This window comes from Rana temporaria, chromosome 5, assembly GCF_905171775.1.
Source record: "Rana temporaria chromosome 5, aRanTem1.1, whole genome shotgun sequence".
NCBI lineage: Eukaryota > Metazoa > Chordata > Amphibia > Anura > Ranidae > Rana > Rana temporaria.
The window spans coordinates 29,392,018-29,419,590 of NC_053493.1; the positions used below are offsets into that span (position 1 = coordinate 29,392,018).

Here is a 27,573-nt window from a genome sequence, read left to right on the forward strand (position 1 = left end):
TGCTTTATATTGAGTAGCACCAAAGACTGGAAATAGTAGTACTCTGGCGCTATCTGTACTGGACACCGGGGGGGCACTGCTGCAATCACCTTAAAGCAGAGGTTCACCCGCACATGACACTATTTCCCCTTAGATGGATGCTCGTTTTGTCTAGGGTAATCGGCTAGTTGTTTTAAAATATGATCCGTAATTACCGTTTACGAGATGCATCTTCTCCGCCGCTTCCGGGTATGGGCTGCGGGACTGGGCGTTCCTATTTTGATTGGCAATCTTCCGAGAGGCTTCCGACGGTCGCATCCATCGCGTCACGATTTTCCGAAAGAAGCCGAACGTCGGTGCGCAGTATAGAGCCGCACCGACTTTCGGCTACTAGTGACGCGATGGATGCGACCGTCGGAAGCCTCTCGAAAGACTGTCAATCAAGAAGGAACGCCCGCTCCCGAAGACCCATACCCGGAAGCGACGGAGAAGATGCATCTCGAAAACGGTAAGTACAGCTCATATTTTAAAACAATTAGCCGATTCCCCTACAAAACGAGCAGGAATCTAAGGGGAAAAGAGAAAAAAAAACATAATTGGGTGAACTCCTGCTTTAAAGTCTGCCTTACACAGAAAAAAATGCAAATATGGAAAGTGATGGTGAAGCGCTGTGAACTAATAATAGAAGGGGGATCTCAATACCTAACAAGTAGGTAACCCTAAAGTGAAATGCATAAATAAATAAATACTAGGTGACTATTACAGGGAAAGAAAGGTGAATAAACAACATATAATGTGAACATAAAGAGACACGAAATGTGTTTCTGGTTTATCCAGCCTGGTACATTCGTGTCACTTTATGTTCACATTATATGTTGTTTATTCACCTTTCTTTCCCTGTAATAGTCACCTAGCCCCAAAGACTGACCTCTCGCTTTCTGATCGGCTCATCCCGCTGTCCAAGCCACTTGTGTAAGCTGTTCTGGTTCACAAGTGTAAGAACTGACCTGAGATAAAGGAGATCAGAGTTCAAATCCAGTGCTATGCATTGATGAGCCTTTCACTTCCAGTACGGTTGCAGTTTAGATATGAGAATCCCGCTATCTTCAGCTGACCTTAACCACTTACCCCCCGGAACATATTGCTGCCTAAAGACCAGAGTACTTTTTGCGATTCGGGACTGCGTCGCTTTAATAGACAATTGCGCGGTCGTGCGACGTGGCTCCCAAACAAAATTGGCGTCCTTTTTTTCCCACAAATAGAGCTTTCTTTTGGTGGTATTTGATCACCTCTGCGTTTTTTATTTTTTGCGCTATAAACAAAAATAGAGCGACAATTTTGAAAAAAATGAATATTTTTTACTTTTTGCTGTAATAAATATCCCCCAAAAATATATAAAAAAACATTTTTTTTCCTCAGTTTAGGCCGATACGTATTCTTCTACATATTTTTCGTAAAAAAAATCGCAATAAGCGTTTATTGATTGGTTTGCGCAAAAGTTATAGCGTTTACAAAATAGGGGGTATTTTTATGGCATTTTTATTAATATTTTTTTTACTAGTAATGGCGGCGATCAGCGATTTTTTTTCGGTATTGCGACATTATGGCGGACACTTCGGACATTTTTGACACATTTTTGGGACCATTGGCATTTTTATAGCGATCAGTGCTATAAAAATGCATTAGATTACTATAAAAATGCCACTGGCAGTGAAGGGGTTAACACTAGGGGGCGGGGAAGGGGTTAAGTATGCCTGGGTGTGTTCTTACTGTGGGGGGGGGGGGGTGGCCTCACTAGGGGAAACACTGATTTTCTGTTCATACATTGTATGAACAGAAAATCAGCATTTCCCCTGCTGACAGGAACGAGAGCTGTGTGTTTACACACACAGCTCCCGTTCCCCGCTCTGTACCGAGCGATCGCGTGTGCCCGGCGGCGATCGCGCCCGCCGGGCACACGCACGGGAGTCGGGGGCGAGCGGGGAGCGCGCGCGCGCGCCTCCGGCGGCGCGCACGCGCCCCCTAGTGGCGGCTATACGATAGGACGTATAGCTACGGGCTCTCGCCCAGGAGAGCCGACCTGCCGCCGTATAATGACGGTGGCTGGTCGGCTACTAGTTAAAGCGGTAGTTCACCCACTATCCCATGATGTTACCATCGAGACAGGCATTGTAGCGCGAGCTACAGTATGCCTGTCCCGATTTTTTTAACCCCGTACTCACCTCGTAGTCGTCCATCGTAGATTCCGGCTCCCGCGGGGAATGGGCGTGCCTATGGAGAGGGAGGATGATTGACGGCCGGCCCTGGCACGTCACTCTCCCCGAAGACAGCCGGAGTAGGTCTCGGCTCTTCACGGCGCGTGCGCACAGGCTATGCGCACGCGTCGTGAAGACCAAGCCTATTTCGGCTATTTCCGGAGAAGCGTGACGCGCCAGAGCCGGCCGTCAATCATCCTCCGTCTCCAGAGGCACGCCCATTCCCCGGTATCTTCGATGGACGACTACAAGGTGAGTATGGGGGGAAAAAATTCGGGACAGGCATACTGTAGCTCGCGCTACAATGCCTGATTTAAAGGTAAAAGAAAAAAAATTTTTTTTTTTGCCGTCGATAGGGTGAACCCCCGCTTTAAGCCCTGGTAGAAATGCAAAAAAATTGTTTTTTCCTTCCAGTGCATTCCCGGGCAAGTTGATTTGATGGCCATTATAGCCAGTAAGAGCTCCACTTGGAATTGCGAGTTGTGTATGGTGATGGTCCTGTCAATAAGGACACCTTTCATGAATGTATGGGCAGCCATGATGGCACTAACAACTGAGCTTCCTTCAGAAACCAAAGGATCGGCATGACGGCTAACAAGTCGCGTCCCATTGTAGTCAATAGAACCGTTCTAATAGGAGCGACGCAAGTCGCTCCGACTTAGAAAAAGGTTCTTGTACAACTTCAGGGGCGACTTGCATTGACTTTTATACAGAAGTCGTTTTGCAAGTCGCCTCTGAAGTCGTCTTCAGTACGCCTTGCCGAGTCGCCCCCGAAGTCGTGCCGCCCCAGTGTGAACCGGCTCTTGGGCCAAATGATGGACAAATTGAGGGGTTGAGGCAGAAAATGGTGCAAGACCTAGCTTGACTTCTACAGGAAGACTCGGGATCAGCATTTATCTTCACATCTTTGGACCTACTGATCATTTTGATATCTGCTTTTCCCAGACGATCGCCTCTCCTTATGAATTCATTTTCATTGTGTTCTTCATGTGGATTGCCCTGGTTGAAGCTGGCTCGCCATAAATAACTGGCATGTGAACTGAAGCAACAGATGTGATTAAAAAAGGTGTAGTTTCTAGGCATTCATTGGTAGATTCAGGTAGAGTTAGGCCGGCTTATCAGTAGATAAGCCGACCTAACTCAGAATCTACGCCGACTTATGTTTAAGCGTATTCTCAAACAGAGATACGCTTAAACATATCTAAGATAAGACGGCTTGCGCCGTCCTATCTTAGGTTGCAATTTTTCGGATGGCCGCTAGGTGGCGCTTCCATTGCGGTCGGCGTAGAATATGTAAATGAGTTGATACGCCGATTCACGAACGTACGCCCGGCCGCCGCAGTCGATTTACGCCGTTTCCGTAAGGCATTAGCAGGCCTAAAGTTATTCCATCTATTAGGTGGAATAACAATGTTAAAGTATGGCCGCCGTTCCCGCCGCGAGATTCTAATTTTTTTTTCAGTCGTCCGAATCGGGATTTACGTCCACGTCGAAATCAATAGGCCTGTGCGGCGTACTTAGCCGCAATGCACACTGGGAAATGTAGGCGCCCGGTGCATGCGCAGTAAAAAAAAATGTCAAAAACGTGAGGTCAAGCCTCATTACCATAAAACACGCCCCCCCTCCAACACATTTGAATTGGGCACCCTTACGCCCGCCGCATTTACGCTACGCCGCCCTAAGTAAGGAGGCAAGTACTTTGAGAATACAGTACTTGCCTCTCTTACTTAAGGCGGCGTAGTGTAAACACGCTAGGCTACGCCGCCTTAGATTTGCGCGCCCCTACCTGAATCTACCTATCAGTCTGAGTTGCTGGCCCTGGTTACACTTGGCTGACTCCGCTTCTATAATCTTATCTGGGTGAAGTTTGGACACCAGTTGTAAGTGCAGCTTTGGCTTCCAAGTCCACGTTTTATGAGAGCATCTCCAGGAATATGCTGTTATCCAGATTTTCCAGCGTTCCATGTCATACCATATGAGATCCTACTTCCTTGTAAACACCCCGGCCACCTTATTAGGTACACCTTGCTAGTACCAGTTTGGACCCTCCTTTGCCTTCAGAACGACCTTCATTCTTGCTGGCATAGATTCAATAAGGTGCAGATTTGTCGGCTGCACATCCATGATGCGAATCTCCCTGTTCCACCACATCCTAAAGGTTCTCTATTGGATGAGATCTGGTGAGTGTGGAGGCCATTGGAGTACAGTGACCTCATTGTCCAGTGGTGAGATGATCTGAGATTTGTGACATGGTGACATTATCCTGCTGGAAGGAGCCATCAGTAGATGGGGACACTGGAGTCATAAAGGGATGGACATGGTCGGCAACAACACTCAGGGAAGCCGTGGCATTTAAACGATGCTCAATTGGTACTGAGGGGCCCAAAGTGTGCCAAGGAAATAACCCCCCCCCTACACCATTACACCACCAGCCTGAACCGTTGATGAAGGGAGGATGGATCCATTCTTTCATGTTTAAACCAAATTCTGACCCGACCATCTGAATGTCGCAGCTGAAATCGAGACTCAGACCAGGCAACGTTTTTCCAATCTTCTATTGTCCAAGTTTGGTGAGCCTGTGCAAATTGTAGCCTCAGTTTCCTGTACTTGGCTGAGAGGAGTGGCACCCGGTGTGATCTGCATCTACTGTAGCCCATCTGCTTCAAGGTCCAATGTGTTGTGCATTCAGAGATGGTATTCTGCATACCTTGGATGTAACGAGTGGTTGAGTTACTGTTGCCTTTCTATCATTTCAAATCAGTCTGCCCATTCTCCTCTGACATCAACAAGGCATTTTCCTCCACACAACTGCCGCTCACTGGATATTTTCTCTTTTTTCGGACCATTTTCTGTAAACTAGATGGCTGTGCGTGGAAATCCCAGTAGATCAGCAGTCCTTGAAATACTCAGACCAGCCCGTCTGGCACCAAATACCATGCCACGATCAAAGTCGCTTAAATCCCCTTTCTTTCCCATTCTGATGCTGTTTGCACTTCAAGTCATCTTCACCACGTCTGGATGCTTAAATGCAGTGAGTTGCTATCATGTGATTGGCCGAGTAGCAATTTGTTACAAAGCAATTGAACAGGTGTACCTAATAATAAAGTGGCTGGTGAGTGTTTATCTAGTAAGGAGACGTATTAAGAGGTCTATAGATGGTAAAGTTGCCTTTCATTGTATGTAGACCTGAATTGCCAACTTCTGTTTTTGGTCTGTTGAATATCCCATTGGAATTGTTTTTATCTGCTCAAAAAGTGGAAAAAAATTGTTACCCCTCTAAAAATCCAGTGAGCTCACAAATTCCTGTGATGCCAGTTAGCCATGCGAACCAACACCAAATATTGGGGGTGCCGATCCCAACTCCTTATCGTTCCAGGGGTCAGGAGGCTCACCATGAAGAGTGATGGAAGGGGGAGAGCGCTTGTCTTAATATGTGTAAACGTGAAGGAAAGAAAAGTCCCAAATGCTGCACATCCAACAAACCCCAAAAGTGTCTATCGTAATAGCTGCCTCAAGCCAGACTCTGTTCAGGCCATGGTACTGACGCATTTCGCCCCACCTTCGTCATGGAAGAGCCATAACTAACCTGCTTGGGTTGGATGAAACGCATTGCCTGAACGGAGTCTGTCCCGAGCAGGGCTCAAGTCCTGCGGGAATGCGTGGGAACGGAGTTCCTGCACTTTTTTCACAGCAGGAACTCAGTTCCCTTTGCAGGACTAGAGCCGCCCGAGCCAATCCTTCACTAAGCGGCGATGCCCAGCTCGAGTCACTGTTAGGGGCAGGCGAACCTTAGTAAACCTTTATGTTACTGGCCGCTTCCTGTATATGGATTCATCAGGTAGTGTGCGGGTATTCCGTCACTTCCTCGATGCCGCAATGTCTCCTGGGAGCTTTTGTCATTGTTCCCAGGAGACATTCCGGAGGTCTGCTGCGAGTTATCGCGGGATTTAGAACTAACTTTCTACCCGATGAATCCATATACAGGAAGCGGCCAGTAACATAAAGGTGGATCTTGGGTGGGAGTTCCCACACTTTTTTCCCCAGGACTTGACCCCTGGTCCCAAGGCTTCTTTTGCTATAGACACCATTGAGTTTTGCCGAATATACGGCATTTTGTACTTTTCCGTCCACCATGTTCTCTGTGGACTACAGAATAGCTCCCCCTGTATGTTATTGAGGTAAGACGTATAGTCCCAACACGCTTCTCTATCCCAGGTAACCTTACTGCTCCTTCTTCGATAAAGTGCGGGAGTGAGCGTTGTCCTTCTAGGAAAGAAGTGTTGCTGGGAGGATCAGCAGGTTAGAATGTAAAAGGGGGAAAGACGCTTGAAGGGGGAAAAAAAAAACAAATGCAGCCACCACATCTAAGGACTGATGAGCTGCAATATATTAGATTTGTTTTTGGGTTGGCATACACTTTTGACATGTAGGTTCACATTAACATCATACTAAAGCACATTTGTTTTCTGTTTCTGTAGGATCTGCCAATGGATGTGAGAAGACCTCTTTTGTTTTCCTGCGGCAGGAGTTACCTGTGAGGCTGGCCAATATCATGCGTGAGATCTACATCCTCCCAGACCCCCTGCTGGGGACCCCGTCCGTTCAGCTTGTGCAGAGCTGGTGAGTAAGGCAATGGGAACATGCCACACAACATTCTGCTTATTTACCTCCATGGGCATTTACCACTCATTTTATCCTGAAATGTTCTGAAATTTCATCCTGTGTGGTGCAACAGAAAATGCAAGCATTAAAAAAAATGGTGACTGGCAGGATTGTAAACTGTATCATTGGATCTAATCTCATTATAATGTTGGGTAAAACTTAAAGGGTCACTAAAGGAAAAACATTTTTTTGCTGAAATGACTGTTTACAGGGTATAGAGACATAAAAGTTAACTGATTCCTTTTAAAAATGATTAAAAATAGATTAAATTCAATCATATAATGTGCCTCTAGTTTCACTTTCGGTTTTAAAGGTACATACATGAAGTTCTGGGTGAGAGGTGAGTCGGGAAGACTCACAGAACAAAAACAAACAAATCCAGGGCAGTGTTTTGTTTTTAAAATGAATCTGATTGGTTCTGTTAGGTTTTAGACACACAGTAATGACAGCTTAGACCACCGTGAAAATCTCCCAGTATGATGGTTATAAGGAAACAGGCAACCAAGAAGTGTGGAGATCAGAGCAGAATTACAGCTACTTCAAAGCAAAAACGAACAATGAGGACATGAAACCAGTACTGCAGTAAGGTAAAGGAAGCTATTTAGCTAAAAAAAAAAAAATCCTTTAGTGACCCTTTAAAAGGGGGTTGTAGAGGTTAGTGTTTTTTTTTTTTTTTATTATTTTTATAAATGGGTTCCTTTTTAAGTTGGTTCACTTACCTTTTTCCTTCGAGTTTTTTTTTTTTTTCTTCCGAATTTCCCACTTCCTGTTCCTCCTCGGTAAGCTTGCCCCCATCATCCGAGCCGTTCTGGCTGGGGGTTAGTCAGCGTGCTCACCCCCTCCCTTAGGACTACATCCCTGCGGGGAGACGCACAAGGGAGGGGGCGAGCACGCTGACTAACCCCCAGCCAGAACGGCTCGGATGATGGGGGCAAGCTTGCTGAGGAGTAACCGGAAGTGAGAAATTCAGACAAAGGGGGAAATAAAAAACAATTGCAGAAATCGAAGGAAAAGGTAAGTGAACCAACAATGCACTGGCTTAAAGGAACCTAAATAAAATAAAAACAAACCTTTACATCCCCTTTAATGTTCTGTGTGGGAACCAGTGGAAATTTCTCCTTTTTATTTTATTTTTTGCCCTCTGTGCCATATAGAATATTAAAGGAAGTATTTGGTTGTGGCGCAAGAGACTGTGGGCCAGATTCTCAAAGGACTTACGACGGCGCAGCGCCATGTACGCCGTCATAAGTCCTAATCGGAGCCGTCGTATCTATGCAACTGATTCTTAGAATCAGTTACGCATAGATATCCATTAGATCCGACAGGCGTAAGTCTCTTACGCCGTCGGATCTAAACTGCAATTTATTTTTTTTTGCCCGCTAGGTGTCGTTTCCGTCGAATTCCGCATTGAGTATGCAAATTGGCTAGATACGCGAATTCCCAAATGTTACGACGTTTACGTTAGGCTTTTCCCAGCGTAATGTTGCCCCTGCTATATGGTGGCATAAGTGCGGCGCAACAATGTGAAGTATGGCCGTCGTTCCCGCGCCGAAATTTTAAAAAGTTACGTTGTTTGCGTAAGTCGTCCGTGAATGGGGCTGGACGTCATTTACGTTCACGTCGAAACCAATGACGTCCTTGCGACGTCATTTGGAGCAATGCACACTGGGATATTTTACGGACGGCGCATGCGCAGTTCGTTCGGCGCAGGGACGCGCTTGATGTAAATGATACACGCCCCCTACCCGCCGAATTTGAATTCCACCGGGTGATTTACGCTACGCCGCCGCAACTTACGGAGCAAGTGCTTTGAGAATACAGCACTTGCCCGTGTAAGTTGCGGCGGCGTAACGTAAATCGGATACGTTACGCCGCCGCATAGATACGCCGATATACAAGAATCTGGGCCTGTGTTTCCTTTAGGGGCAGTGCCGTGTTTTTTGTTCTTGCAAATACGGGTTGCAGGAAAGAAAAGGGTGGTTTGTTTGTGTTTTTTTTTTTTTTTTTTCCCATTTTACGCATACAATGTTGATGGGGGAGTCCCTCCTGCAGAGCCATTGTATTTTTCCTGTGGGAGGGAAGCCGTCCCTGCCAGGAGAAAACGGTGATTATAGCTAGCAGCTATAACATTCACTAGCAATAATCGCATGTAAAATCCAACAAGCTGGTTGATCAATTTGGGTACATTCGGCCTGCCCATACATAGTTCGAATCTCGGCCAGTCCCTGCTGAACCAGCCATGATTTAAACAGTCTATGGCTTTTTTATTTGCAGTATTGAAAAACAAGGTCACTAGGCTTAGCTGTACTGTGTGATAGGATTGAATGGTCTTGTTACACTTGCAAGTGGGATAGGACCACTGGCTTGAGCCACATTTTTGCTGCACCTCAAGCGCCCCACCCTCCAAGCTGGAAAGGCAGCCATTTGGGGCTATACACATACTGTGACCACAAGGTGTGGTGCAGCAACAATGACCCCCTCTGTCGTATTAGGTGGGCAATAGAGCCTGCTGAAATTGTCCAAGTTTAGGGGTTAAAACATAAGTCTCCTCACCGCCTGCCAAACTCCCTCTGAAGAGTGATCCATGTGGATCGCTTTTCAGAAGGCAATGCTAGTGTAAACAAGACCTTAACTGGACTGCATGGATGGAAATACAAATTCATTGGCAGGAAAGTCATTTCTCCTTTTGTGTATTCAGCGATTCATCTGACGTTGAACTTTAAATAAGCAAAACTCTCTCCTAGGTAAATTGTTTTTGAAATCCGTTTAATGTTTGACAGGCAGAGTTCAGGCACACCGGTGCTCCCGGCCACCGCCTCCCTGACCTTCTGGTTACTCATTAGATCAGTCCATCCGTCCAAAATACTGAACTGATGACTCTGAATTTGCTTGGGCATAAACACTTCTACACCTGGTGAATTTCTCTGAGTTCAGCACAGAAGTGCAAAGGAGAAAATAATCATGTGGCCTTGAAAGTGCTAAAAAAAAGTGTTTACGTCTCAAAATGTAAGTCAATATTAAGTGGTGAAATGATCTGGATTACTTAAAGATCAGTTCAACTTAAAAAAAAATAAAGGCACTTTTTTTTTTTTGCAGGTTAAAAAAAAAATGCATTTTATTTTCCTAAGGAGCTTGCAGAGCATTGCATCCGCAAATCGTGGGTGCAATGCCAGGCTCCTGCAAACTTTGAGAATGGCTGCCCACCCGTACCTCCAGTTACTTGAGAGCATGAAGAGGGAGAACATTTTGAGAGCGTATCCAGGAACATGGAGGAAGTAAACTCCTCTGTGTTTTGTACCCATCGGTAAGCCTCATTATAGACTTGCCTATAGGTACTGTAAATTAGAGGTCAACCGATATATCGGCCGATATTTGGCCATTTTGAAGACATCGGCATCAGCCAATTTTATTATCCAAATTAGGCCGATATTGAACACTGACTGCACCATGCCCACGTTCCTCCTCCCTTCTCCACACTCTGTTGGCAGAGCAGCGCTGCGGTGTGTGAAACTGACATGTAACTGAATAGAGAGAGAGGAGCTGTCAATATTGAGCATTGATGTTGGGGTGGGATTCAATAGCTATTCAACACCAGCCAGTAGATGGGATCTGGGCGGGCCGCTACGTGTATGTTGCCCTGCCCTGTAAACAGCCCAATCATTGACTGGTGTTGGATAGCTGCTGGGTCCTGGACACCCCGGGTCCCACCCATCCCCGACATCACTGCTGAATTTGACAGCTCCTCTCTTTGCATTCAGTTACATGTCAGTTTCACACTATCAGCTCAGTGTGAAACCTGTCGGTGCCATATGCCAGTGCCATCTGTACTGAGGACATCAATTGTGTGGTAAAGTGACAGAAGCAAGCAGGGGGGAGTGGGTGAGTTTGAGACTAAGGCCCCTTTCACACCGGGCCGGGAGGTGCGGTGGCGGTATAGTGGCGCTATACTGTCGGAATTGCAGTGGTAGAACCACGGTGTGCCATTGTTTTCAATGAGAAGGAGCGGTAAACGCACCGCTTCAAAGATGCTGCTGGCAGGACTTTTGAAGCGGTCCCACCAGAGCATCGCCTCAGTGTGAAAGCAGTCGGGCAGGAGTTTTTCAGGTGGTATTTAGACGCTAATAGCGTTAAGCTGCCTGAAAAACTCCTCAGTGTGAAAGGGGTCTAAGGAAAAAATAAAATAAAAATATAAATAAATCAGCAGCAAAAATTGGCATCATGTATCGGCCATCGCGATTTCTAAATATCGGCGTCGGCAAGAGAAAAACCCATATCAGTCGACCTCTACTGTAAATCTCTCTACTGTAAATATCTCAAACTGTGCAAGTGATTGAAACCTTTAAATACATCATGGAGGTGATTTAAGGCGGGGGGGGGGGGGGGGCAGTCTTTTCAATATGAAACCAAAATCAAGAACACTGAGACATGACCTCAAACTAACTGGAGGAAAGTTCATAACTAATCTTAGAAAGTATTATTTTACTGAAAGGCTAGATGATGATTGCAATAAACTTCCAGCAGAGGTAGTGAGACGGTCAACAGTAAATGGCTTCAAACATGCTTGGGACAAACATAGATCTATAGTCGGACAATAAAGTTAAAAACAAAACAAAAAGCAAAAAAAAAAAATTATATATATATATATATATATATATATATATATATATATATATATATATATATATTATAATCAGACTCTATGCACTAGTACTAAAACTAGTGAACACTTAGTAATGCACCGTTCATCTTTGTAGACTGGTTGAACTGGCCACGTCCTAATGCTGGCCTATCATTCATAATGGAATTGTTCCATGATGGCGTGCGTAATAATAAAGGGCACACACCCAGCTCTGAGGCCGTCTCTATGTAAACAGCTTGTGTAGTGCAGATCATATCTAACCTGGCACACGGGCACAGGTGGTACTGAACAGTTTGTTCCCAACGCCTTATCTTAGGTTTCTGAATGAAGCTGGGATGTTTCCAGAAATCTCGCAAGCAGCAGACTGGCTTTATACAAGAGCGTAGATTGAAATTCTTTGCGGGGTAGTGGCATTTTCAGGACTCCGTTTTTTTATAATCCTTATTTATTTCAGCTTTCATATTCTATATAAAGTGTTATTAAACCCACAACAGTAAAAATCTGTCTGTATACGCAGCATAGCATATTACTTGCTGTGGAACTTAAGGGGTTAATCCTCTGAATTGTGTAAAAAGGCTGTTTTTCTCCTGTATGGACAGATCCTACTGTACTGTCTATCTGGGGAAGACCAGCTAACACAGGCAGGGCAGCCGGCCTGCACATGCTCAGTTGTCTCAGTTTTTTTTTTTTTTTTATACTGGAGAGAACATTTACTTGTTCTCAGAGCTAGCCAGGTCACATGATACTGACATCACACATGTGGGCGTGTATACAGGCTGTAGTGGAAATATCCTCCTACCTGAACTCTCAGCACTGGAGAAACTGTGCGGTTTATCATGTAACCGTGGTATACAGATCATCCAAAAAGGTATATAGTGGCAATATTTTAATGTAAAAATATATTAACCGATTGCCGACTGCCTCACGCACATTTAGGTCGGCAGAATGGCACGGGCAGGCAAAGCAATCTTTATTTATGTTGCTTTGAAGCCTGCCCCCCCTAGCAGGCGCGACCGCTGCAGTCTCCGTTACTGTCCCCGAGGGACCCGATATCTGCTGGTGTCCCGCGATCGGGTCATGGAATGGCAGAACGGGGGGATGCCTTTCTAAACAAGGCATCTCCTTGTTCTGCTGAGTGACACAGCACTGATCATCTGCTTCCTTTCATCAGGAGCAGCGATCAGTGATGTGTTGCGGTAAGCCACGCCCCCTAACAGCTAGAATCACTCCCTAGGACACACTTGACCCCTTCCCTGCTCCCTACTGGTTAACCCCATTCACTGCCAGTCACATTTATACAGTAATCGGTAAATTTTTTATAGCACTGATCGCTGTATAAATGTGAGTGGTCCCAAATTAGCATCAAAAGTGTCTGCCATAATGTCGCAGTCATGATGAAAATCACTGATCGCCGCTATAACAAGTAAGAAAATTATAATAAAAATGCCAAAAACGACCCCCTATTTTGTAGACACTAACGTGTGTGTGTGTGTGTGTGTGTATGTGTGTGTGTGTGTATGTGTGTGTGTGTGTGTATATGTGTGTGTGTATGTATATATATATATATGTGTGTGTGTGTGTGTGTGTGTGTGTGTGTGTGTATGTATATATATATGTGTGTGTGTGTGTGTGTGTGTGTGTGTGTGTGTGTGTGTGTGTGTGTGTGTGTGTGTGTGTGTATATATTATAATTTTTTTTTTTACCAAAAATATGTAGAAGAATGCGTATCAGTCCATACTGAGGTAAAAAAAAATGCTTTTTAAAGAAAAAAATGGGGATATTTATTATAGCAAAAAGTACAAAATATTGCTTTTTTTTTTTTTTTTTTATTGTCACTCTATTTATTTTTATTTATAGTGCAAATAATAAAAACCGCAGAGGTGATCAAATACTAACAAAAGAAAGATATATTTGTGGGGGGGAAAAAACGTAAATTTTGTTCGGGAGCCACATTGCACGGCCGCGCAATCGTCGGTTAAAGTGACGCAGTGCCGAATCACAAAGTGGCCTAGTCATTTGGCCGCCAAATGGTCCGGGGCTGAAAGTGGTTGAACTATTTTCATATTACTGGGTTTAGTAACACTTTAAGACCTGATGGCCGGAGCGTTTTTTTTTTTTTGTTTTTTTTTATACATGAGTTTTCGCGGGGAGTGTACCAAGTTTTACCCACATTTAGGGCCCTGTGCGTTCGTGGGCAAAGATTCTGAATGCAGGTCTTTTGCTTTATCGCTGAATGCACTTGGTGCCCCATTCAGTCCCATCCAGCTACAGCCTGCCATAGACATGGCCAGGCTGGGTGCACTAGGGCTGGGTGCTGTACCTGTCCTTTGCAGGCGCACTAACGCACCAGGAGGGATGCACTGCTCCTAGAAGGCACCGTGTGCAAGGGGCCTTGTTCATATACAAGTCAATAATGGCAGCTCCTATTTTACTTCTCTGACAGGTCCTCTTTATGTTTTTGTATCGCTGATTTGCCCCCCTTTCAAATTTCTTTTCAAATTTTTTTTTTTATTGTATTACTCAAAGATACACAATAAAGCGCGAATAAAAGTCATAACAATACAACAGTTTCTTAGTCCTATTTTGTGTTCAACAATGTGCCTGGGAGTGAAATGATAGTTTGTGGCCTTCCCCTTTCAAATTTCATGTGTTCTCTTTTTCAGGTACATCCAGAGTTTGATGGAACTAATAGAATTTGTGGAAAAGTGCCCAGATGACCAGAGGGTTCTGTCTGAGTAAGTGTCTTGTTTTTGCAAATTAAGACTAAGTTGTTTTGTAAGATTGTCACCGCCGGAGGCACAGGAGATGAAATGTCACTTTGTCACAGGAATGCCCCAATCCGCCAAGTGATTGGATCAGTTCAGAAAGAGAAAGCGGAGTGTTTACACAACAAGACAGACTTGTTTCTATGTAGCTGCGCACTTCCCGTTGTTTTTTTCCCCAAGGCGGTGTCGTATGAAAGGTGGGGAGGGGGTTTTCGAAAGCCAAGTTCATGGTGATGACAAAGGGTAATCCATGACCTTTCCCAGTGTCAGGAAAGCCTTGTATGGTAGATGTACATGCCATGATTCTAAATCTTCTTCTCTTTTTTTTTTCTTTTTTTTTGTCTTTTTTTTTTTTGTTTGTTTGTTTTTTTATTGTACTTGATATTTAATTTGCCCCTTTGCTATTACACCCTATGCAGCCAATATAATAAACTGTATTTAGACCAATGCTGGGACTGCCTACATTTCATGAATTGTAAGCAGACTCGCTGCCTCCTTCAAGAGCTTTTGATCAGAAGGGAGCAGCTGAAAAGGTGGCTGTGCTTGCAGTCTGTTGGGGTAGAATGGAGGTTGCAGAAGATGGGAGAGCTTACAGTCCTCTAGGACAGGGCTCGACAAATCCCGGTCGCCAGGACTAGAAATAGGGTCCCTTTACTGTAAAAAAAAAAAAGAAATAGGGTCCTGGCGACTTGGCTTGGAGCTGGCGCCATCTGGTAGTGAGCCGTTGGTATAACAAGTTATTACCACCAGATGTGTAAGCTGGCGCCATCTGGTGGTGGCCGTTGGTATTGCAAGTTAAGCATTACAAGTTAAACAGCAATTCTAATGTAATTTTTCACTGCCATCTTCTTCCCTCTAATTAGAACCCCCAAACATTATATATATTTTTTTATCCTAACACCCTAGAGAATAAAATGGCGATCGTTGCAATACTTTGTCACGCTGTATTTGCGCAGCGGTCTTACAAGCGCACTTTTTTTGGGAAAAAAATTACACTTTTTTTAATTAAAAAAAATAAGACAACCGTAAAGTTATCCCCATTTTTTTTTATTTTTTTTTATTATTATGAAAGATAATGTTACGCCGAGTAAATTGATACCCAACATGTCACGCTTCAAAATTACGTCCGCTCGTGGAATGGCGACAAACTTTTACCCTTTAAAATCTCCATAGGCGACGTTTAAAAAAACTCTACAGGTTGCATGTTTTGAGTTACAGAGGGAGTCTGGGGCTAGAATTATTGCTCTCGCTCTACCAATCGCGGCGATACCTCACATGTGGTTTGAACACCGTTTACATAAGCTCGTCGGGACGGGGCGCGTTTTCTGGCTCCTAACTTTTTTTAGCTGGCTCCTAGATTCCAAGCAAATTTGTCAATCCCTGCTCTAGGATATAAGGGAGGATACAGAGCTTACAATCTATTGGGGTACATGTGAGTACATGTGAGTGATACAGAAGATGGAGGAGCTAACAGTCTATTAGGGGGTATAAGGATGATTCAATAGGTGGGAGAGCTTACAAACCATTATGCCTCGTACACACGATCGGTTATTCCGTTGGAATAAACTCTGACGGGTTTTTTCCGATGAAATTCCGCTCTAGCTGTCTTGCATACACACTGTCACACCAAATTCTGACTGTCCAAAACGCGGTGACTTGCAACACTACGACAAGCCTAGAAAAATTAAGTTCAATGCTTCCGAGCATGCGTTGAATTGTTTCCGAGCATGCATGTTTTTTTTTTTTTTTCTCCGGAGTCCCATCCAGACGAACGGAATTTCCGATAGAAATGTTTTCCGTCTGAAAAAAAGAGAGCATGTTCTCTTTCTAACTCTGTCGGAATTTCCGACAGAAAAAGTCTGATGGGGCATACACACGGTCGGAATATCCGATGAAAAAATTCTGTCTTTTTTCCATCGGAAATTCCGGTCGTGTGTACAAGGCATTAGGGTATAGGGAGGACACAGAAGGTGAAAGATTTCACAATCCATTGGGGGTATAATGATTAAAAAGGTGATAAAACTTGCTGTTGGGGTTTAACCACTTGCTTAGGGGGCACTTTTACCCCCTTTCCTGCCCAGGCTAATTTTGAGCTTTAACCACTTGCTTACTGGGCACGTATACCCCCTTCCTTCCCTCAGGCGAAATTTCAGCTTCCGGCACTGCGTTGCTTTAACTGACAATTGCGCGGTCATGCGACGTGGCTCCCAAACAAAATTGACGTCCTTTTTTCCCACAAATAGAGCTTTGTTTTGGTGGCATTTGATCACCTCTGTGGTTTTTATTTTTTGCGCTATAAACAAAAAAAGAGCGACAATTTTGAAAAAAAACACAATATTTTTGTCCAGCCGACCGTTTTCCAGCGGACAAATGTTTCTTAGCATGCTAAGAAACATGTCCGCTGGAAGCCTGTCCGTCGGACATGTTCGGTGGTCTGTACAGACTCACCGTACATGTCCGATCGGCCGCCATCCCTTGCATGCGTCGAAGTGATTCGACGCATGCGTGGAAGCTTTGAACTTCCAGGGCCGCGGCGACGGCGCAGCGTGTACGCGCGGATTTCTGTCTGATGGTGTGTACAACCATCAGACAGATATCTCCGGGCGGACACGTCCGCTGAAAACGGTCCGGGAGACCGTTTTCAGCGGACAGTCCGTCCGTCTGTACAAGGCCTCACACGACGGGTGCGCGCGCACGCCCCCTAGCGACTGTGAAAGGCAAGGACATCATATGACGTCCTGTCAGAACAATAGGACTATCGTCAATTGGCGGCCGGTAGTGTAGTGGTTAAGCGCTGTCACATTTTGAATGACAATTGCACGGTCATGCTACACTGTACCTGTATGAAATGTTTATCATTTTTGTTTTGTTTTTTTTCACACAAATGGAGCTTTCTTTTGGTGGTATTTATTCACCACTTGTTCCTCTCCCTTCCTGTTTGGCTATCAGACAGGAAGTGAAGGGAAACCTCTGCAATGAGACACATATACTGGACTGGACTATGCAAATGCCCTTTACCTCGGGCTACCCAAGTACCAAATCGCTCGTCTCCAAGTCGTACAGAATACGGCCGCCAGACTGGTGACTGGGAAAAAATCTTGGGAATCAATCTCACCTTCACTGAGATCCCTTCACTGGCTGCCAGTGAAGGACAGAATTGCATTCAAAGCACTCTGCCTGACACATAAGTGCATCCATGGGAAGGCTCCTAGATATCTATGCGACAAGATCAAACTGCACAATTGCAGTCGCATTCTGCGTTCCACCGACCAAAATCTGGTCAAGGTTCCTATAACCAAATACAAGTCCAAAGGAGAAAGAAGGTTTGCTTTCCAGGGCCCCAGGCTTTGGAATGCTTTACCAACCAGCATTCGGTTGGAGCAAAACCACCTGTCTTTCAGAAGGCAGATCAAAACCCTGCTTTTTTGAAAGGCATGAGACTTAATCAACAAGCGCCCAGAGGCGATTCAGTTCGCATGTGCCGCGCTATATAAATTTTTCATTCATTCATTCATTCATATATGGCGAAAAAAAATATGATGGGTTGTAACCCTCCCCTTGCTCTATCCCCCCAAAAAAATAAGTTTTGCCCATAGTTCTCCAAGTCTATCAAGTCTATTAGGGTTTAAGGAAGGGATACAGAAGGCTGGAAGAACTTGCACTCTGGGGTATAAAGAAGAATACAGAAAGCGGAAGAGCTTAACGTCTATTGGGATATAAGAGGATACAGAAGGGAGAGGAGCTTAGTCTACTAGGAGTAGAAGAGCTTACAATCTTTTTGGGTGAAGTGGGGTTTAAAAGTTGGAAGAGTGTAGTCTGTATAATGAAGGATGCATGTCGAAGAGCTTACAATGTATTACGGTATAAAGACGTCTCTCACCTCTAAATGTTTAAATGGCCGCTATCTAAAATTCTTGTTTGTAAAATTCCACTAAATGCGACCGTTTCACCTCCAGTTTTACAGAGACTTTAGTCCACATCCGGAACCGGCACAACAACGTCGTCCCCACAATGGCCCAGGGGGTTATCGAATACAAAGAAGCCTTCGGGGTGGATCCCGTGACCAATCAGAACGTCCAGTACTTCCTAGACCGTTTCTACATGAGCCGAATCTCCATCAGGATGTTAATTAACCAACACAGTAAGGATCTGTACTCGTTGTCCGGAGATCGCTGCTGACCTAGTTTCCCAGCGGCACATTTGATCGATTGCCCTGTATTGTAGATGGAAAAATTGACTACTTTTTGTTTCCATCGCGGCACATGTCACATGTCCCGGTTTAGTAGAGCACGCTATTTTTAAAGCCCAACTCCGGTAATCAGACAGATAGCTAGATTCAAGTAGAGCCCCCTAACTTTGTGGCGGCATAGTGTATCGTGTTTACACTACGCCGCCGTAAGTTTTTTTTAAAGGTACATTTTTATTTTGAAATTTTTGTACATACAAAACAGACCATACAACAAACACACATCCTAGGCGAACATCGCCCGGTACATCATTTTACAAAACTTTGGTAGCTGGTACACATTGAGCATTTCCATAAAAACGCACAGAGAAAGGTGGGAGAAAAACAACAGAATCGTTCATTTACTCACTTAGTTCTATTCAACGGGCAGAGACGCCGCCGTAAGTTAGCGAGGCAAGTACATGATTCACAAAGTACTTGCCTGCTATGTTATGTAGGCGTAGCGTAAATCGGGCGGGTGTAAGGGCGGCTAATTCATATTCGGCTGAGGGGGCGTGTTTTATGTTAATGGGGGTTGACCTGACGTGATTGACGTATTTTACGAATGGCGTATGCGCCGTCTGTGTACATATCCCAGTGTGCATTGTGGCAAAGTACGCCGCACGGTCCTATTGGTTTCGACGTGGACGTAAATGACATAAATCCCTATTCACGGACGACTTGCGCAAACGACGTAAAATTTTCAAATTTCACTTTTAAAAGTGAAAGTGAAACTAGAGGCACATTATATGATTGATTTTTATCTACTTTTAATCATTTTTAAAAGGAATCAGTTGACTGTTTACAGGGTATAGAGACATAAAAGTTATTTCAGCAAAATTTTTTTTTTCCTTCAGTGACCCTTTAAGGCCTGAAAGTGCGTTACGTAAACGGCGTATCTTTACTGCGTCGGGCAATCGTACGTTGGTGAATCGGCATATCTTCTCATTTACATATTCTAGGCCGACCGCAATGGAAGCGCCACCTAGCGGTCAGCCTAAAAATTACACTTTAGGATATGACGGTGTAACACTTGCGCCGCTCGTATCTGAGCCTAATTTAAGCGTATCTGGTTTCCAGAATACGCTTAAATTTGCGTCTGCGTAGATTCCGAGTTAGGTCGGCGTATCTACTGATACGCCGGCCTAACTCTCTGTGAATCACCCCCAGAATCTACCCTTGTACTGGGGGATCCTCTGCACTGCAAGGGTTAACTACTCTTTATGTCTGGGGGTGCAGGGATAAGGATTCCAGTGGAGTGCGACCAATCATCTAAGGCGCTTCCAGCTGTGGTCGCACTGCAGAGTGTTTTTTTTTTTCTAATTACATAAACCAGTTCAATTAATGAAGTTTGTTTCATGATCCTTTTAAAATAATTGCTTACCTAGTTTTCTTTAGAGCTGCATATCTCTGTATAAATGGTAGCGGCTCGCTACATATTGAAGAAGCCGGTATCTCAGGATGGGGTTGAGTTGCTTGGGAACAATTTAACCACATCATGGTACTTTATGTCTATTTTTGCTTTACTGAAGAGCTACGCTATGTGGCTGCATGCTGTGGTCCAGATATTGCCTTCCAAATCGATTACATTTTTTTTTTTTTTTTGCCAGCTTGCCCGAGACGTTCCCAGACTGCTGAATCACAGCACATGATTCTGCTTTGCAGACATGAATATAGAGCAATGATTTTTAAGTCATTAGAAGGGGCAGGAAAATCCTTTTTTTGCTGAGTCGCTGGTACTTCTAAAGTATTTAAAAAAAAAAAATTAAGATTATTTTTCCGCTTTGTACCAGAATTACCTAAAATTTACCATCAAAGCTTCTTCTTTCCTTAACCACTTGACCTCCAGAAAATGAAATGCTTAAAGAGGCTGTAAACCTTTGTGGTTTTTCACCTTCATGCAGGCATCCTCAAACTACGGCCCTCCAGCTGTTGTAGAACTACACATCCCATGAGGCATTGTAAACTCTGACATTCACAGACATGACTAGGCATGATGGGAATTGTAGTTCCTGAACAACTGGAGGGCCGTAGTTTGAAGACCCCATGCCTTAATGCATCCTATACATCAGGGATGTGCAATTAGCGGACCTCCAGCTGTTGCAGAACTACAAGTCCCATGAGGCATAGCAAAGACTCTGACAGCCACAAGAATGACACCCAGAGGCAGAGGCATGATGGGACTTGTAGTTTTGCAACAGCTGGGGGTGTGCTAGGTGCATATCCCTGCTATACATTAAGGTGAAAAAACACCTTGCAGGGTCTGCCCCCCCCCCCTGTTTTACTTACCTGAGCCCCGAGTTTCCTTTGGCGCTATACCGCGTCGCTCTCTCCACGGCTTCTCGGCTCTTCATTAGATAGATTGATAATGGCGCAGCCATTGGCTCCCGCTGCTGTCAATCAAATCCAATGGTGCCGGGGGGCGGGGCCGAGTCATACACTCGGCGGCTATGGCCGTCCGAGTGTATGACACGGGAGCGCGCCCGTAAGGTAACCCCCTCGGGAGAGAGCTTCCCAGAGGGAAGGAGCCACCGTGGGAACCCCAGAACGGGAGGATCGGGGCCACTCTGTGCAAAACTAACTGCACAGTGGAGATAAGTATGACATGATTGTTATTTAATAAAAGAAACCTTTAGTGTCATTTTAAAGCTCTGCTTTAAAGGGGTTGTAAAGGTAAAAAAAAAAAAAAAATCCCTTAATGGCTTCCTTTACCTTAGTGCAGTCCTCCTTCATTTACCTCATCCTTCCATTTTGCTTTTAAATGTCCTTATTTCTTCTGAGAAATCCTCACTTCCTGTTCTTCTGTCTGTAACTCCACACAGTAATGCAAGGCTTTCTCCCTGGTGTGGAGAAAGCCTCTTAAGGGGGCGAGCAGGAGTGTCAGGACGCCCACTAACACACAGCTCCTTTCTCTATCTGCAAAGTAGAGAGTGTCCTGACTTGCCTGCTCGCCCCCTCCCCCCTCAAGAGGCTTTCTCCACACCAGGGAGAAAGCCTTGCATTACTGCGTGTAGTTACAGACAGAAGAACAGGAAGTGAGGATTTCTCAGAAGAAATAAGGACATTTAAAAGCAAAAATGGAAGGATGAGATAAGTGAAGGAGGACTGCAGTAAGGTAAAGGAAGCAATTTAGGGATTTTTTTTTTTTTTTTTTTTTACCTTTACAACCCCTTTAAGCATTCTATCCAGGCAATCTTTGTAAGATTACACACCCTTTTACCGTATAGAATCTATTGTTTCTCTCTGTATTTGTGTTCTTTCTAAGAACTAGTTGCTTCCACTCAGCCACCAATCAGATTAAAGACTGCCCTTGAAGCTTAAATCTGATGGGTGGGGAAATAACATCAGTGTGCTGTAGGAACACGTTAATATACCGGGCCCTTATCGTGTCAGATAGTAAAAAGTTCAGCAAAACAACTATTTTCGTGTTGGAGTGTTTCCAAGACTAAGCCTAGTACAAAGTTTAATCGCCTTGTTTTCAGCTAAAAGTTCATATCCTTCTAGGAAACCTGGAGGTGACTTTATTGCTTAGTAGTAGCTTTTTTTATTTTTGTGTCTGATTCTGCATGCAAAACAAGTGTAAGCAGTAGGCAAGGTATAAGGCCGTTCTATTTTATGTTTTGATATATAATGATCATTCATAAACTCCTTGATGGTGTTTTTACAAAAAAAAAAAAAAACTTTTTGACTTTATGAACCATCACTATCTAATGAAAGCAACCTTGTTCATTGATCTTTATGGTGTTTTAACCACTTGACCTCTGGAAGATTTACCCCCCTTCATGACAGGCCATTTTTTATGATACGGCACTGCGTTGCTTTAACTGACAATTGTGCAGTCATGCTACGCTGTACGCAATTAAAACGTATGTCCTTTACCCACAAATAGAGCTTTTGATGGTATTTGATCACCTCTGCATTTTTTTTTTTTTTTTTTTGGCGCTATAAACAAAAAAGGACGACAATTTTGAAAAGGGGGAAAAAAAATATGTTTTTACTTTCTGCTCCAAAACATCCAATTTCTTCATAACTTTAGGCCAACGTGTATTCTGCTACATATTTTTGCAAAAAAAAAATGTATGTTTGGTTTGCACAGAAGTTATAGTTTGGTGTGTATATACTGGAATTTTGATTTATTTTTTACTAATAATGGGGGTGATCAGCGTCTTATAGCAGGACTCCGATAATGGGGCAGACCTTCGGAAACTAGCTGACACACAATATGCGACGATCACTGTGTACTAATGACATTGGCAGGGAAGGGGTTAAACCTCTAGGGCGATCAAAGGGTTACTGTGCCTAGCCATTGTTTGTGTGTGTGTGTGTGTGTGTGTGTGTGTGTGTGTGTGTGTGGTGCTTTTATTCAGGGAAGTAATGGATTTTATTCCCTGCTTGGAAAGAAAATTCATTGCTTCCCCGCTGAAAGGACAGCTCTCCCCTCCCCCCCGCCGGTGGAGCTGCACTAATGCACTCCCCCACCACCACCCTCTGTCCTTACCTTGGATGTGGGCGGTGAGAGCGGGGTGGGCTCAGGGAAAGCTGCTCCAGTGTCCTCTCCTGGAGAAGCTTCTGCGGTGTCTCCCCCTTCCGGCGCTAGGCATCCAATAGGATCGCCAGATGTTTTGGCCAATTGGGAAACTGGTTTCATACAGGGAGAGGGAGGAGAATCAGTGTTGCAACACACCTGGGTTGGCTCCAGATGCAATGCTCTGCATCCCGAGTCCACCCTATTTTGAAGCCTATGGCTCTAATCGGTGCTAAAAAAAACAAAAAAAAAAACCCTGACCCCTGTAATTTATATGCCCCGTGACCCGAAAGCGCCCAGACACATGATAGATTCATGCATAGCATTATTAGTATACAGGTTTTATATAGCGCCAACAGTTTGTGCAGCGCTTAACAAAAAAAAAGGAGACCTATCTATTATGCATATAGTGGGTTGCAAGGGTAGGAGGGGTGACTTTTTTTAGTTGCACAGGAACCGTTGCACTGCTCCTGCTGGACCAGCTGACCACCTAGATCAGTGATGATGAACCTTGGCACCCCAGATGTTTTGGAACTACATTTCCCATGATGCTCATGCACTCTGCAATGTAGTTGAGCATCATGGGAACTGAAATTCCAAAACATCTGGGGTGCCAAGGTTCATCATCACTGTCCTAGATTATTAATTTGTTGTATCCACTCCTCAGAACCGTGAAATGATTTTTGGAATGCTGTTGCAGTCTGCACTTTAAGTTGCGATTTTTGTCTTGTTTATATAAATGTAATTGCTTGCCACCCTAACTGTACATTCATTGTTTTTTAGCTCTTCTGTTTGACGGCGGAACCAACCCTGCCCACCCAAAACACATCGGAAGCATCGACCCCAACTGCGAAGTAGTGGAAGTCGTGCATGGTAAGTAAAGCAGACTTTCCTGTGCTCAAAAATTTATAAAAACCACTGTGCCAAACATACAAAAATCTGGAAACGATGTATTCATTAGCCAACGATACAATTAACCACTTCATTACTGGGCACTTAAACCCCCTTCGTGTCCAGACCAATTTTCAGCTTTCAGCGCTGACGCATTTTGAATGACAATTGCGCGATCATACAACACGGTACCCAAATTATATTTTTATCATTTTTTTCCCACACATAGAGCTTTCTTTTGGTGGTATTTAAACATCTCTGCGATTTTTTATTTTTTGCGCTATAAACAGAAAGACAGAAAATTTTGAAAAAAAAACACTTTTTTACTTTTTGTTATAATATCCCATTTTTTTAAAATATTTTTTTCCTCGGTTTAGGCCGATACGTATTCTTCTACATATTTTTGTTAAAAAAAATCGCAATAAGCCTTTGATTGGTTTGCGCAAACGTTGTAGGGCCTACAAAATAGGGGATAGATTTATGATTTATTTTTTATTTTACATTTTTTACTAGTAATGGCCGCGATCTGCTAATTTTTGTATTTTTTTTTTGTCAGGCCTGCGATATTGCGGCGAACATATCGGACACTTTTGACACAATTTTGGGACCATTCACATTTATACAGCGATCAGTGCTATAAAAATGCACTAATTACTGTATAAATGTGACTGGCAGGGAAGGGGTTACACTAGGGGGTGAGGAAGGGGTTAAATGTATTCCATGGGTGTGTTCTTACTATGTGGGGGGAGGGGGGTGACTGGGGGAGGTGACCGATGCTGTGTCCCTATGTACAAGGGACACAGATCGGTCTCCTCTCCTCTGACAGCACGTGGAGCTCTACACACAGAGCTCCACGTCCATGCTGTGTTACCGACGATCGCGTGTACCCGGCGGACATCGCGGCCGCCAGGTACACGCATCGGCTTCCCAGCGATGCGCCGGGACAGTGTTTACCCGCTGCGCACCCCCCAGCGGCGCGCGCGTAATGTAAACAATAGGACGTCTAAAGACGTCCACTCGGCACTTCAGGTCCGTGCTGCAGACGTCTTTTGTCTATAGCACGGATCTGTAGTGGTTAAAGAATACAAATCCTGGTTGAGGACCTACATATATGCAGATAATTGGGGTTATTAAATATTTCTCTAAAGCTCAACTCCGGTCAGCCTTTAAAAACAAAAATACATTTATTGGTGGAGACCTAATGCTGCTAATTTCTGTATTTTCGGTGATTTGTAAAAGTCATTTCAGTTATTGATTTATGGTGATCTTGTGTTTCAGATGCCTTCGAGAATGCCAAAATGCTCTGTGAGCAGTATTATCTGGCTTCACCTGATCTAGAAATAAAACAGGCAAATGGTAAGTTGAATTATAAAGGCAAAAATGGGAATTCAAGGCGGTATAAGGACAGAATTCAGGTTCTTCTACAAGATGTATGAAAGATTTTGTGATTTTTGTTTTAATTAAAGCGGAGGTCCGCCGATTTAAAAAAAACAAAACAAGTCAGCTGCTGACTATTAAAATAAGGACACTTGCCTTGCAGGGCGCCCGAAGACAATCTCTCCCTCGGCTCTCGGCTGCTGTCGCCGCCATCTTCAGTAAGGGAATCGGGAAAAGAAGCCTTGCGGCTTCACTTCCTGGTTCCCTACTGCACATGTGCGAGTCTCGCTGCGTGATACCACTGGTCCTTGCTGTCTTCTGGGACCTGTGTGTCTCCTAGAAGACAGTGGGGAGGACGGAAAAGGCACCGGAAGGGGCGTAGATACCTGCGGGTGGCTTGGCATATATGCCTGGAACTGGCTGTATTAGACAGACAGGTATCTGCTCCCCCCTGAAAGGTGCCAAATGTGACACCGGAGGGGGGAGGAACCAGAAAAGCAACGTTCAATTTTTGGGTTAAAATTCGCTTTGAATGGTGCTTTCATTTCTGACTGTAGTTCAGCCTTTAGGCTCTGTTCACATCTAGGCATTTTTGGGCATTTTTTTGCTCTAAAGCCTCATACACACGATCGGATTTTCTGCGGACAAGGCGTGGGACTTTTGTCTGAAGGGCGTTGGCCAGGAATTTGTCTTGCTAACAGCAAAGAATTGTTGGGCTACAAACACGAAACTACGTATTTTTCCAGCTCTTTAAAGCCACCCTTTGGGCAACGTCTGCTAATGTTTTATGGTTGGCATTGCTTCTGAGCATGCGTGTTTTGTACTTTGGAGTTTTGTCCGACAGGATCGGATAATCCGACAACACACAATTGTTGGCAGACAATTTTAAAGCATGCTATCCAACATTTGTCCGCTGGAAAATTCGAGGCGATTCAGTTCGCATGTGTTGCGCTTTACAAGTTTCTCGCTCACTCACTCACTCAATTGTCCGATGGAGCGTACAAACGGTCAGATATTTTGACAACAGTCTGTCGTCACACATTTCCCATCAGATAATCCGATCGCTTTAGCCTCGGCTCTAAAAACGCCCAACAAGACCAATCCCAAAAATTTCAATGGCCCCTGTTTACCTAGGAGCATTTCGTCACCTTTGCTCAAAGTACAGGAGCTTCTTTTTTGGCAGATTACAGGCGTTCTTCATTCTTTTACGTTGGTGACCTGTACAAAATCGCATCAAAAATTGTGCCAATATGTGCAATGATGTATGACTGACATATAGAAGAGCTCCAGAATTTCAAAGTATATGTTGCATTATCTACATAGATTTATAATCTTCATCTTTTGTTTTCCAACAGCAAAATCCCCTGAACAGCCTATACATATGGTGTACGTTCCGTCTCACCTCTACCACATGCTATTTGAGCTTTTTAAGGTAAGGATGCAATGAGCAACGTTTATTTAGGGCAGAATATATTTTGAAGTAGATGTATGCTGTGTTTTGATTTCTCTACTAGTAAATTGAACCTGTGCTTTACCCATGCTTGACATTTACTTTTAATGTAGTTTCTTAGCTCAGTGGTTCTCAACCTCAGTCCTTGAGTACCCCTCAACAGGCCATGTTTGCAGGTTTTCCTTTATCTTGCACAGGTGCTTTAAATCGGAGTCGATGGCTTGGTATTTTGAAACGCTATTTTATCTAAGGCCCCTTTCACATTGAGGCGTTTTTCATGCGGTACAGCGCTAAAAATAGCGCTGCTATACCGCATGAAAAAATCATGCCCTGCAGGCTTCAATGTGAAAGCCCGAAGGCTTTCACACTGAAGCGGTGCGGTAGCAGGACCGCTCCAAAAGTCCTGCTAGCCGCATCTTTGGAGCGGTATAGCGGGGTGTTTACCGCTCCTACCCATTGAAATCAATGGGAAACCGCGGTAATACTGCCTGCAATGCGGGCGGTATTAACCCTTTTTTCGGCCGCTAGCCGGGGTTAAAACCTCACCAATAGCGCCCGAATATCGCGGTAAATACGACGGTATAGCGGCGCTAAAAATAGCGCGGCTATACTGTCACCGCACCTCCGCTGCCCAATGTGAAAGCAGCCTTAGAGAAATTGCCAAGGGGGTACGGTATTGTTGGGGGTACTTGAGGACCACTGTCTTGGCTGGCTGTTCTCCTCCTCCTCCTTGCATTTATTTTACCCTTTTTCTGTTGAGTGAAACAAAGAGGACCTGTGCAAGCTATAAGTTGTTTTGGTTGGA

The 27,573-nt window shown here is 44.4% G+C and overlaps 1 protein-coding gene across 1 annotated transcript in view; it reads left to right on the forward strand.

Moving 5' to 3' along the window:
• Positions 1-27,573, forward strand: part of PDK4 (pyruvate dehydrogenase kinase 4) — a 53,345-nt gene that overhangs the window by 12,897 nt on the left and 12,875 nt on the right. Inside the window, exons 3-8 of the mRNA XM_040352302.1 lie at positions 6,713-6,854; positions 14,199-14,270; positions 18,257-18,441; positions 23,834-23,923; positions 25,220-25,297; positions 26,674-26,750. Coding sequence (XP_040208236.1) covers positions 6,713-6,854; positions 14,199-14,270; positions 18,257-18,441; positions 23,834-23,923; positions 25,220-25,297; positions 26,674-26,750 — 644 coding nt within the window. The remainder of the gene's footprint in view (positions 1-6,712; positions 6,855-14,198; positions 14,271-18,256; positions 18,442-23,833; positions 23,924-25,219; positions 25,298-26,673; positions 26,751-27,573) is intronic.